The sequence below is a fragment of the Pollicipes pollicipes genome, unplaced genomic scaffold (genome assembly GCF_011947565.3).
Source record: "Pollicipes pollicipes isolate AB1234 unplaced genomic scaffold, Ppol_2.1 Scaffold_4881;HRSCAF=5763_pilon_pilon_pilon, whole genome shotgun sequence".
NCBI lineage: Eukaryota > Metazoa > Arthropoda > Thecostraca > Pollicipedomorpha > Pollicipedidae > Pollicipes > Pollicipes pollicipes.
Genome location: NW_023596576.1, coordinates 40457226 through 40471722, shown reverse-complemented (window position 1 = coordinate 40471722; position 14497 = coordinate 40457226). Strand labels below are relative to the sequence as shown.

The 14497-nt window shown below is 45.3% G+C and overlaps 1 protein-coding gene across 1 annotated transcript; it reads left to right on the top strand.

Annotated features, from left to right (window-relative positions):
• Positions 1-891: 891 nt before the first annotated feature.
• Positions 892-2567, top strand: LOC119101313 (cuticle protein CP14.6). The gene is made up of 3 exons (XM_037224603.1): positions 892-916; positions 1183-1283; positions 2189-2567. The coding sequence occupies exons 1-3, from the start codon at positions 908-910 to the stop codon at positions 2412-2414; spliced, it is 336 nt and encodes a 111-aa protein (XP_037080498.1). The 5' UTR covers positions 892-907; the 3' UTR covers positions 2415-2567.
• The last annotated feature ends 11930 nt before the right edge of the window (positions 2568-14497 follow it).

Below are 14497 nucleotides of genomic sequence, written 5' to 3'. Positions count from 1 at the left end.
TACACATGTTCCATTGCCTTTTTAGAGGTCAGAACAGGTCATTGACCAATGATGACCCGGTTTAACATTTTTTAGAAACATACCGCCTAGCGTAATCTTTGTCGTTTATTCAAATGCAAAACTAAGAGCGGTCTTGTACCATTTTAGGTCACCATGACCTTTAAAAGGTCAAGCAAGGTCATTGACCTCAAATGGGCTTGTGGCCTTTTGTTTAGAAACAGTTGTCTAGGTTCAGGGAGCACTTTGGAGATCAGCCTGGAACTGGACTTTGTTTGACCTTCTTTGACCTGAAGGCTTGACCTAGGAAGCTTAAACTTTGACCTAAGTGAGTTAACGTATAGATCAAGACACCCTGTAAATTTGGTGTCTTTGGCTTTCTTAGTTCCAGAGATCTCAGAGGGGGTCTGATTGACCCCCCACCCGAGCGAAGGGTATCAAGCCGGCCACCCGGGCGCGTGTTAAATAAACAATTTTGATACATATTCAGCTGAACGTATACCTGCCATCTTACTGCTTACATCGTTGTAGCAAGAGCCTCGTAACGTGTGTCAAGCCACATAAAGCGCCCTTAAAAGCATTGCCAACTCACTATGGGATACTTTTATGTCCTCATGTAACTGTTTTGAGGACCCTCGGGAGGTCGACCAGTGCGCTTTTGCAGATTGATGCATAATTCACTGCATGAAACCAAGGCTGATATCCCCTGCCCCTTATACCCCTCGGAATATACGGGACATGTAACACGTTGTGCAGATCATCCTTCACGAACTTACCACGAATTATCTCCCAAGGTTGAGCTAAAGGAAATCTGGTTTGTCAACATTATGGCGGTCGGCAGGGGGCAGTGAGGTATATAAGCCGGTTCTGACGTTCCCGTTGGCATCAGTAGATCACCCCAAGTCTCACCATGAAGACCGTAAGTGCTTCTTCGTGACTCCAAGCCCCCGAGCTTCGCCCCGAGTCCCGAGTGCTGGCCGTGTTTATCGTGACCATCTTTATGCAATTGGAGAAGACATGCTCGGCGAACTGGGACGAAGTGCATTCGCGCGAACTGTGCGGTGCTCACCAGGTCATGCGGTGATCAGAAATCACACGATTTGACAATTGCATGGCTGAAGCGGAGTTTGACCGGACAATCGTGGTCTCGTAAAGTTGGTCTCACAAAAGCGCGCTTTATTTCAGATCCTCCTCCTGTGCTTCGTGGCGCTGGCTGTGGCCGACAAGGACGCCAAAATCACCAACTACCAGTACGGCATCGAGGAGGATGGCTCCTACGAGGCCACGTGAGTGTCGTTTAGAACAAGCCGTCGGGACTCGCTCGAGTTGTTACTAACCTATCATGTCTTCGGCCAAGTGATCATGATGCCATAGCTGAAGGCATAGGGGAAGGAATGCAGCGCCTTTGGCGACATCCTACCTTCGCCACGGCAAGGTACGGTTTTCAATGGCAGAGATGTCAGAGCTGCATCGCCGCGGCAGGATTTCCAACCACGTGATTTTTGGCACGACTTACTTACCACAACTCTTCAGCACGCGAACAGTCATGGGCTGCACATTGTTTTAAGTCGCACATGAACCTAGAATACCGGGAAGATCTAGAACACCACATTGGATGCCTGGAATGACACGCGGACCAGGCATCCATTGGGCGAGTGCTGAAAAATGTTCGACAATTTGTTTTCCTCGTGACCGTGGAATCCAAGCCCTTGCCAACCAACTGTTGGTCATGTGAGCGCTGACCGCGCCAACCAAATGCTCCAAACTATTTAATAACTCTGCTTTACAACGCTAGAAAAGCAGTGCTGCATTATTTAACGCAGCACGGAATGCCATCAGACTACCGTCGCCTGGTTCAGTACTCTCCTTTGTTACGGAAATGTGAATCATATGCCCGATGTGGGATCCGAACGCACTTCGGGATGATCCCCAAACGATCTGCGCTTGTCGCTTGCTCTTCGACGCGACGAGCTCTCGGCGAGTGGCTTTGCTCTGGCTTGGCTCTGCTATGCTCTGCGACCCATAGCAGTTCCGGATTGTCATGAAATTATTTATTTCATTGTTATCAAACTCTTCTTATTTAGCATGCCAGCAGGCATCACAGGATGTATGCATGAGTTCATCGGTACCAAATCACCTTTACAGAAAGTGCAGTACAGTATATACATTGACGATGATCATGCCATCGCAGGTACGAGACCACCAACGGGATCTCCGCCAACGAAGACGGCATCTCGTACCCGGGCAACGAGCCGGAGACCGGCAACTACGTGAGGAGTGGCTCCTACACGTACGAGTGGGAGGGCGTCACCTACACCGTCGACTGGACTGCCGACGAGAACGGCTTCCACCCGGAGGGTGACCACCTGCCCGACTTCAGCCACACCCGCGAGCACATCGGAGGCATTGCGGAATAAACCGTGAGGAAACAATCTTCAAAGGAAAAACTGATCCGTCATCAACTGCCGTGTCTTTGGAACCTTTGTCCTGTGTGCATGTTGTCCGTTGAAATCGTGCGAGTCCTTTGTGAAGCCCGTTGTTACTATGTGAGGCATAATACAGACACATTCACTGAATCCTGATTTTCGAGGTCAGTTGGACAGAGCGGGCGCTGCTAAACTTGGGTGAAGCCTGCGCGAAACATTGAGGTGTGCCTCACAGACAATTTGAAACTAGTCGTATTTGCATCCTCGGCGTGTGCCAAAAGGAAAGCCGTGCTCACCAAGACGCACGCACATTAAATGATACCGCTCAAAAACGGGATGTCCTGCGAAATGTCTCGCACCGTCGTCCACTTGAATCGTTGACGTTACTTGATGTATCTTTGTGCATCGATTGTAATTTCTTGTTAACGATTCAATTCATTGTTTAATTTATTGCCCGTACAGGATTACGCGATGCTATGATTACGAAGTTCTAAACATCACGGACCATAAGTAAAACACCGCGCCGCGTAAAATCCTTTAATATGTGTCTTACCCGTAAGTAAAATACCCCTTTACGTAAAACGCTATCCCGATCGAATGTAACTGGTAATCTGGTAGCAACAAGGTTTCAGTCGACTTAGCATCCCGCATTGGGATGTCAGGCTCGCTTCGGGTCTCTCAGCGCTTAGACATTTGGGGTCCAAATCAGTACCCTTATCGTTATATGTATTAATCGATTCAGACAAACGTTGGAGACAAGTAGATTACAGGAAATATTCCACGTTTGCAGATATTGAGGCAAGCATTAGATGTGACCAAGCACTCACTTAAACAATTAGTACGTGGAAAGGACTGCTATAAACAATGCAATTTCTGTGCTTAGTAAACATACTGGTCTGTGTTTAGTAAAAATACTCTGTGTTTAGTAGACATATTCCCAAACCACTGTATGCCATTGATTAGGTTATCGTACCTTGATCAACATTGACTAAGCACCCCTTGACGGCCCCTGTCAGGAGATCGTTTTTGCGAAGGTAAGATATTGAAGGGAATGTTCCACAGTTGAAGATATTGAGTTAGGCAACAGATGTGATGGGAAAAGCTTACTTGTAACCATTGGTAGGCTTTCAAGGTTCAAAAATGACGCTAAGTGGCAAAAGTTCAAAGTTTGTAAAAATGCGACCCATCACGTCATTGTTTCATAGCGTCATGGAATGGTTTTGTGACGACAGCCAACCTGGCAGCATCTGGCAGTCAGAGCTAAAGAATGCATCGAAACGCACGAAAGCTGACACCAGTCAGCCATTCTCGTCACGGGGCTGTGGCGGGTGGCGGATTAATGAATGGTTTGTTTGTGGATTTTTTGTCTTGGTGCTGGTCGTACGAGAAACGTTGTTAGGTTCTTTGACATACGCAACGTAGCGATCGTCAGCTTTTAGGGCACATTATTAGTATCAAAGCACGATATGCTGTGAAAACTCATTTAACGTCATCATTCTTTCACCGAAGTCTGCCAGGGACTGTTGAGGATGTCAGTAACTGTCTTGTCGACTTAACATTGCCTGCAATGCCGCAGCCCTGACAATGACATCTTGTGATGTGCACAGTACCTACTTTTTTAGTCGCAACCGGAAACGCCATCACATGAACAAATGAACAATAAATCCGTAACACTGCAATGAATGATTCGCCTAAGCATTGTTATTGCATGCTAAAGAAGGTAAGGTTGAGCTATGGACTATGTTTTCCTTGCTTTGGATTATTTATGCAGCTACTTGGTTACCCTGACATAGCCATTGTGGTGAAACAGCATTCTCGCTGGTGATAGTCCTCCGGCGCTGTTAAATCAGTTGTTATCAGTCATTCATAAATTCTGAGCTGTTATCTCATGGGCTTCACATAGAATAGTCAACCAGTGTGGTGCATTGTGTAATGGCACAGGTCAACAGTGTCATCGTGACACTACTTAAGTGATGTGCTGCGGCATGGCATAATGAACAATGATACGGCCTTTGTACTGCAATCCCTGCTGCTTTCATAATGAATTTCACACAGTCACAAAAATACACAATTTCACACAAGGCTCATGATAAACATACTAACTGCTGTCCAAGACACACAGAGCAATACTCTTCCACCTTTCTCAACACCCAGCATCCCACACAAGTTGCAGTGGCTATGACATTGATGACTCACGAGCAATGCTCGCGTGCATACACAATTTGTGAAGACAGTGCGATGTGCATCAGCAATAATACAGCTCTATTTTTCGGAATTCTTTAGGGAAAGACAATTTTGCAAAGCCATATAATGTGAGCTTGTACTGGGCATGTCCATTAATGAGCTACACGCACCAGCCCCTACTGCCAAAATGAATCGCTGATATAAGGACATGTAATGGATTAATTACATGCTGTAATATCTCAATAGGTTCAAAATGTTGGCAAGATCACAATGAAGTACCAGTACCAGTACTTGCCTTTGTACATCCCTGCAACATAAGTACTATTGTTTCTCTTAGTTTGCCGGCATTCCTTTGTCATGTTCAAACACAAATCTAAAGGTAGAGGCAGGTCAATATATCACATTTTATTGGGAGTCAGTAGACTGAAGAATACCAAAACAATGCTTTCTCTCATAAGTACAAACCTCGCACGCTCACTCCCCATCACATCAAGATCAATACAAGGCACTGGCACACACCATCAGTGATCACACATTCCGAGCCCCCAATTCACACTTTTCTTTTTTCTATGTTTCTGACGTTTCTATGATATCATCATTGCGAAGGCAACTCTGAAAGAGGCTCCAAATCAGTCTTTTTGCAGTTTTGCGGGCGTGTAACTCAGGAACCAGAACGTTTTGGGTCTTAAAAAGGACATGACCGTGAACTGCATCAAAAGGTCCTCAAGATGACTATTTAAGTTTAACGACTCAACAATTGAAGTGTATTGGCATTAGTCGCCTTATAGCCTTTGGAATGACGGGACTTCAGTGACTTAAGTATGGCGTTATGGATGCCTGGATGCCCTTGAAATAGCCTGCCTGAAAAAGGCTGCACGCCGTCGCGGGCGTGTAATTCAGAAACTAGAGCGGTCTGGGCCTTAAGAAGGGGAGGGCTAAAAACTGCACCGAATGATCTTCAAGATGGCCTTTTCAGTTCAAACCCCCATACAGATGTGGAGCACTCGCTTTAATCTCCGATTCAAGTCAATTGCAGCATTGAAGCACTGAATCACAGCGCGGGGAAGAAAGTAATTAATATAAAACTTGCCAAACACAAGTCCAGATGATCAGAATCAGGCGACGCGACGTTACGTGGTGCGACGAACTAGTCTCTATGAAAAAGAAAGGAGATAAATAGATAAATAAATAAATAGATAAATAAATAGATAGATAAATAAATAAATAAATAAAGAAATAAAGAAATAAGTATATAAATAAATAAATAAAGAAATAAGTAAATAAATACTTATACGTAGGTATACATATCAACAGATGTAAACCGGCGCCGAGGCGGTGACATGCAGGCATTCAGCTGATGGTTGAAAGCAAAGCTACTCTAGCGCCGGTTGCAATGCGCTCACCAACTAGACCACTTCACAGACTGAATTTTCATGATCCGGTCCAGTCCAGTCCGGCTTTTTCAGATCCAGTTCGCCCACCAATTCGCTTTTCCCAAAATTTATCAGCCCAATTCGGTCCTCATGCACAAGCAGGCTGCATAGTGCAGCCTGATTGTGCATGAGGCCTTAAGAAGGGCATTGATATTCATTTGATACATACAAATGTATCAAATGAATTATACTGATCCATTTCAACACTAGGTCTTTTCAAAATTGCATATTGACATTAGTTCGCAACCTTACATCCGTTGTTTCGTTTTCAACGCGTTAAGAGAGATGGCATGAATACCTTACTACATGGCACAGCGTTTCATGCAGTGTGTAGCGTTTCTCGTTCGCCGTGAGTGCCTTACGTAGAATTCCCCATCTTCACAAAATGTGGTGCGAGAGTTAGGTGCCTGTCGCCCGTCAACCGACATCTGTCGCGACCGCTGGCGCTTTGAATCTCATATGCACACTAACCACTTGCCAAGGGCTCTAATGATCGCACACGTTACTCCAAATCCTAGCAAATCTCGTTTTGAATGGACGATCTTGGGTGGGATGTTCGCCCATGTCAATTTCCTGATTCTGGGTGTGTTGCACCTTTAAAATAATCACAGGTGATGGCGTCCAGTCAGTGCATAGTTAATGCAAGCGGCAGATGAAAAGGTAGGACACAAATAAATAGGTACCCACCCAATTCCAAAGTTTCTTGCTGGATACGGTGTACGTAACCCACTTTTGGTCAGAAAGTTGCTTCTGGTCTGGAGGACGACATGCTCATTCTTTGAGATACATTGGTTGGGAAGGGGAGGCAAAAAAGCAATCTATGAGAACGGAACAATTTTTGTGTCCGCCCACACCTGGAAATGGATCAGTTGAAGCAGCATAACTAATTTGAAGCGGATGTTAACTTACCAATTTAGCGAACTGACTAGGTAAAGAGAAACTTTAGCGTTACCATGGAATTCTCCTTTTTAATTTTTACAGACAGGAGCTTGGATTAAAAAAAGCTCTGGTGTGGTTTTGAACAACAAAACATGCTCCCGACTACTTTTTGAACTCTAAAATGCAATATCACCCAATAGAATTAAATGGAATTGCTGGTAAGATCAGGAGGAATGATATTTATGTAATGACAGGAGGTTTGTCGATTATTAAGAGATGTAATTACCTTGGAAGAAATGAAAAGCCTTGTTTTCCATGGCAGCACATGTGGGTGTCATTCCTTCATATCAGAATATCAAGAATCAAGTGTGTTCACCAGAAAATTTGTTTGTGAAATGTGTGCTTGAGTTACGCCCTATTCAGCCTTTTTGTGGATGGCTTTACATACAAACGTTATATTTTATTGGTTTATGGGCAATTTTTTGAATTGCTGACTTTATTGAGCATTTTTGGGACCATTTGGTGGTAATTTCCAGCTGATTGGTTCTCGATCCTTTGAAGCCGTGTGATCTGGCACCTTTAAAAATCCCGTCCGGTCCTAATTCACGCTATGTTGAATCACCAATCAATCAGGTCACCTCACTCCCTTTGAGATCACTTCAATCCGTGGAAGATATTTAACCCTTGTTGGGAGGGCACGAGAACCCTACGCTACCTGATTTCTAAGCCAACTTGGTGGCACCGAGGTAGGTGAAACCCTCCGCGTTGGAACTCCTGGCCCACTGTCCAGCTGACGACAGCAACATGCGACAAAGCCGCGGGAGGCGTGTGCTCCTTGGTCCAAATGCACTTAACGATTCTGACGCCTAGCCGCCCCCATCTGATCAAAGTCTTCAGGGCACATGCGCCGGGTCCCTAGTGTCGGCTCGTGGATACCATTTCTCCCCTCACGAAAATGAGATCTTTGATCCCGGTTCTGTCTGGTTCTTATGCAAACACTAGACACTGATTCCTGGATCCAATTGGTTGTATGTATGCATGCCTCCACGTTCCAGCACATTTCAATGTGGCATGCGTTCAATAAGCAGATAAAATACACGCTCGGCTATTATTGCGCCGCCATGTCATAACATATTCCCGGATATAGCAACGCCCATTAGGTCGACAAAGGGATACACATCGAACATCCATTAAAAACACGTGCTCACGTCCCGATGGCATGAAGAAACATTCGCTCAACTGTGGCAGCGAAGCATGAGCGGTTAAGAGCCCTCGGACAATAAACTGCCGTTTGACCGCTGTTCTGACACGATATGTCTTGTTCTCTGCCAAGTCACATTATGTTTCGGATTACACATTGACTCGTTTTAAAAATTCTGCAACGTAACTGATCACGTAATGACTGGATGCGGCACAGCAAGTCAGTGATGGACATTGTAGCGCAGGCTACCGGTTGTTGAGTGGTGTATGCGAAGTGACTGGTCAAGATGTTCTCAGGTATATTTATGCTGGGGCTGAGAATATTTTTATTTTTCAATGCATAAATACTAAGATTTTTGTCTGATTGACAAATGAATATACAACACAGGCAATGATAACTTTGCACCATTGTCCATAGAGGTGCTACCACCTATCAAATAGGCCAAGCAGCAGTCATCGATTCAGCACAGTTGCATGAACACACCAGACACATTTATTGAGAAATGAGTGACACTTTGAGGTAATGGAAATGTCCGTTATGATGGAATGTTGTGCACACACCTGTTATGATATTTAACCAAATGAATTATTAGCCTGCACTGTTTAGAGCTTTTCATCTGATGTCAAAAATTGCTTGCGTTTTCTGGCATAATCGGCTTACGGGAAACTGCACGGTTATGTCTTTCCAGATCAGAAGAATCAATATGTGCAAAGTGTTAGTGGACCGTGCTAAGGGCCATCTGACACCACCTTCACCAAATGTGTTTCTCTTTGGGTCTGGGACACTTCATTTTAACCAAAAGTTTTTTTTCATTTTGTAGGTTTGTTTCATTAATCCAATAGCCGAACCAATGCCATCAAATGATTTCCAGAGTAGGGGATTATGGTGTGATGACAACTTTTGCCTTGGTTTGTTTTTTTGTAATATTGTAGCACCCATATACAAACGGCAAACCAGCATTTTCTAGCGCATTTCAACATTGTGGGGGAGGCCGTATCACAAGATACAATGCTCCATGCAGTTGTCTGCAATACAAATACCTTGCATTAAACAGTGACCTGCGGTTGGCAAATGCACCCAGTATAAGCAGCGAAGGTTGTAGATAATGGGCACAATGGTTTGTGTTGTACCTGAAATGTACAGCTGGTCACTGAAATCAAGCATCTCTGTGATTTATGCTAAATCCCGTGCTGAAGTAATGACATTATTCAGGACACAAGGCTCATAACTTTATTTTGGCATTATGGAATGGTCGCTTGTCCGAGAGAAGATTTCAGCGTTGTGGCATTTGCAGAAGTTGAAGTTTGGGTCACATGTTGGAATATTCTGAATGCTCAGCGGGAACCAAATTCTCAGCATTATATCTATTACGAAACATCATCGCAATATTTGTATCAACACAATTTCTTGCTAACAATTGCAGCCAATGTTGAGTGAAAGATGGTACAGAAATATTATACCAACAACTCATGTTGCATTTTAATAAGAGTGTGCATAGCTGAGGTATGGGTTAGTGCAACCTATTGTTCAGCCAGTGCCCTTACTGCCTTGAGCCAGTGCTGCACATGTTGCCGGCTATTATGTGTCCTATAAATCTATCTGCGCTGCCCATTCTAATTCAGCTGCTTCGGTGTGTCTTTCCTACCCTGGGATCAATGGATGGAAGTTACGTTATAATCAACAAGGCTTGATGAGTAATATCAATCGGTTTCGTTATCTTTAAGCACCAAATACCTATTATGCAGCTTTCTGATGTGAAAGCTAGCTTTCGGGGTAAAGTTATTCAGTGTACCCGCCGATAAGTTATTTGCATTCTCTTCACTCTCCTCAAAAACCTCATCGCAGATGCTGTTAGGGGACACGGCTACATAGGCCATGGGTGTCAGGTGTTTAAGCACATCAAGATCATTCAGAGAAGTTTCCAAAGATATTCATCTCAGGGCAGATGTGCAGTAGCAGCTCGCCGTCGTGGCATTTATTGTTATGATGTTAATCATCCTACTTTCAAGCACAACCGCTTCCCAATCAGAGGTGCTCGCAACATCACCGTGCCATCGTTGCTGTGCTGTGGCGGTACTGCCGGCCCTGGACAGCAGTGACCGCCAGCATCACAACTTGGGCACGTACCACAGTGCCTGATCCTACCTCTGGTCGCGTTAGGGACGGCCAGCTTTGAACGGCTACCATCGCGATAGGCTCCATGCGTCAGGCACAATATAGATGTGCACCCCTGGCACAGGCTGTTGTCCGCAGCCTAGTGGCTTCATGACAAACGCCAAGTATGTGTTATAGATAAAAAAGATGTCATCTGTATTTCTTGTAATAATTCTCAGCACGTTTCACAGCACGACTGCGTTGGACGCTATACATCATACATACACACACACACACACACACACACACACACACACACACACACACACACACACACACACACACACACACACACACACACACACACACACACCACACACACACACACACACACACACACACACACACACACACACACACACACACACACCACACACACACACACACACACACACACACACACACACACACACACACACACACACACACACACACACACACACACACACACACACACACACACACACACACACACACACACACACACACACACACACACACACACACACACACACACACACACATCAACACACACACACACACACACACACACACAACATGTTTATATATATGTATGTTATATATATAATATAAAATTATATATATATATATATATATATACATATATACATATATATATATATATATATACATGCATATATATATATATATATAACTAGTCAAAAGATCGGTGTACGAGCATTTCTATCGCCAGTTAAAGACCATGAGTGTGTGTTCCACTCAACTCTGCTGAAAAGAGTTGGCGGCAACAGGTTTCGATCCCGCGTCTCGACATCGCGGCGTGTGTATGGGTCTACGCTTTGCCTGATAGCCCGAAAAGGAGTGCCAGGACCGCACGTTTTTAATCCCGGAAATTGAAAGGGTAGTGTTCAAGCTTCATTTCGATGCACTCTGAGTGAACCTATATATTTAATATTTAGCAAGCCGTGGCCTGAAAAAAGGGCACTTTAACGTGGCTAACCCATGGCCAAGCCGTGAAACGTGCGCAGTTGCTGAATATTTTATGATAGACTTTGGACCCCCCGGTCTTGACTAAAGCAACTTACAGAAAAGAACCAGAAGTCGGCAGTTCTCCCGGCATATTACACCATCTAGCCACCACGGTCTAACGGCAATAGGCTTCAAAGGTTCGACGTGGTCCAAGCATATGAAGGCCCTTTGTATATTGAAAATGATCTGCCCGATGATCAATGACCTGATATACCTTACAAGATTGGAAAGCGGAAGCACAACTTGTCAAGAATGCTTCCTCCGTCTACATTTTCTTGAGGTGAATCGCTCTGTAACCATATCAACAACACCGTTCGTAATGGACGGAGCAATGATATCATTCTCATGTTTAGATAGTCTTTCATTTCGCGGAACCGCGTTGCGTTGCATGACATGCGCCTAGTCACCTGTGAGAAATTGCTTTCCTTGAAACGTCGAGCACCCTCAATACCGCCAATATGTGCACCATAATGCCATTTAACCATTGCCTCGTGGCACACAGAGGATAGATAAGTTGCAAACAAAACGCTGATCCGATAAGCCCTAGTAACCTGGAGCTGAAGGTCTTTTGTTAGTTTGGTGCGGGGAAGAGCATGGAATCGATTTGAAAGCCGGTTAGCAACCGAACCCGATGCCTTTTTGATTGTTCGCATCAGCCCGACCATGCTCTTTGATATAAACGGTGCGAATTTGCAGACCTCCCCGTCGCATCTATCCCTACAAATTTTGTCCATTCGCCCGCCGTATCCATCCATACAAATGTATCAATCTGACCGTAATATCCGTCCGTGCAAACTTGCATATCCATTCGTGAAATGCCCATCTTTCTGTACAGTATTTTCTCCTGCGCTGGACGATCAATTTGACCCCGAAGGCTTTTTCAAAATAACTTCCCAACGGCGCAGCGTAGCTGTTGTACACCGTGAAGGGTAAAATAAAATTAAAAAGCCGATCTTGATGTACGCAAAATAAATGTACATCCTTGGTTGCTGACCTATGGCAGGCCAAACTCAGACAATGGCTGTCAACGAAGACAATTGCTAGGGAATCATTCAACCTGATGTGACATCGGAGTGAAAGACGAGGCCGTACGCATTTGAGGGGGTTTCTTAGACAATTAGATGATTGTGGAATGTCAAATTTTCTCATCACAGGGACGTCAACATGAATGTCGTCTCTGACTTCATAAAGATCAGAGGTCACGGACATAAAATGGCTCCGATCAACCTTTTGCTGGCCTGTTCCACCTGCGCGTCTGCTGACTGACCATCTGTTTGCGGTCTGTTTGCCGGTTGCGGTGACTGCATTGTTGCGGTCCTGGATGCCGACTGAACTAACCCTGGCTACCCCAACCCTAGAACTAATCCCGTCCAGTACGATCCGGCGCTCCAGAATACAGTCTGCCCGCCAGTGCGGCTTTTTCAAATTTCTGAATGCAATCCGGTCTGCTCCGGTTAGCAAAATATACTCGTCAGACTCGTAACAATGCATATTTAAGTTACATGTTCTGTTGTGGACAGACAAGCACCAGTGCGTCCTAAAGATAAGGTCCACTTGCTTGTGGACAGCGCATGTATGTGTATCAATCAGAATCGACCTTCGGCGAGGTCCGCGGAAGACGGAGGGTGGTTCCAGCAGCTCAATGCTCATCAGCAGGAGTTCCAGTCACAGCGGTGGCACGATGAGGCGGGGCGTTGTCGTGGTGGAGAACGAACCGGCTGCGTGTGTTCACTGGACGGTGCGTGGCGGTGGCTGGAAGTAAATGTTTACTCAGGATGGTTTCGTACAACGGGCTTGTGACAATGGTACCTTTGGGAGCTGAGTATTTTAATGATATGCCCTTGTAGTTCCAGAACACGGCGCACATCACCTTTTCGGAGGATGTCTGCACGCGAACTGTTTTGGGAGCTGAACAAGTTTCCGTGTTTCTGTTACATCGACTGCCGCTTGAACTCTCGGTTCAGGAGCAGTCATTCAGGAAACTATCGTTCTGTTACAGTAACAATTGACTCCATTAACCGACCTCCCTCTTCTTGATGACGTTGCCAACCCTGGCGTCCCAGCCTGAGTCTTCCTTTGCTTTTGCTCACGCAATGCCTATTTTGACGCGCACTTTGAGGCATCTTTGGGCATCCTCAGGCGACCACAAATGATATGGTGGACTTTCGTATGACGTTGAGGTGCTGCCAAACAAGCCGTGTGAAATCGCCACCATAGCACTCATTTGAAGTACTTCAATCTCCCGAGAGGTGGCTGTGGCGACGCTGGAGGCGTGGCCGCGGCCATACCAGGGCGAGAGGCAAGCGACGCCATATAACCTCAGCAGATGAGTGCCTCGTTAAGCTAATCGCTCCACTCAGGAATCATTCGTGGCAGGTGATGGGAGACGGATCGTGACCCGTGAGTCTTTTTAGAATGCCTGTTTTTTAAGAAGAAACGGCAAGTTAATACGTGCTTTATGTTCGTACTCCACCTCTTCCGCGCACACAAAGCCCATGTGACATTTGACAGCATGACATTTGGCAATATCACAAAAGGATATTTTGTATTGTCAAATGACCATATCGCACTTGGCAATATGACATTGTCTGAGTAAGCCATGTTGTTTGGGGCCAGTAACGGAGCAACAGATACGTAACGATTTGGGTGAGACGTAGCTTAAATTGAATGAATCCTGCACGTGGGTGTCAGGTTCAGAAGAATCATTCCTTTCCTTAATTCATTTGTCATTCAGTTTAATTCAGACTGAAATACGATTACATACAATCGAATACGGTTATGAAATGTGATTTACGATTGCCGTGCCTGTGCGAGTGGTGTAACTCACGTGACAGGCGGAAATGGCTCTCATTGGTTTAACATGAGAAACGTGAGCTTCAAAAATTACCCAAAAATCATCGCATGGCGGACGGCAACTGGACTGCTCTCTCAGCAACGCAGGGTCGCAGTGGAACCAAATCAGCAAATTACGACTTTGGCAAAGGAACGGGTAATCGCACTAAAAAACGTAGGAGGCGACGTATGCAGCCACGCACGTGCGCTCGCACAAAAAGAATCGGTTCGGCAGTTTGGCAACAATTTTCAACGTTCATGTCGGGTCTCGACAGCGCAGCCGGACAATGGCGTACGATCATCTGTACCGTATAGGACAATGTGACGTCAAGATAGATCACTAAACAAGCTCAAGGCACTCGGACCCATAGAGGTAGGCA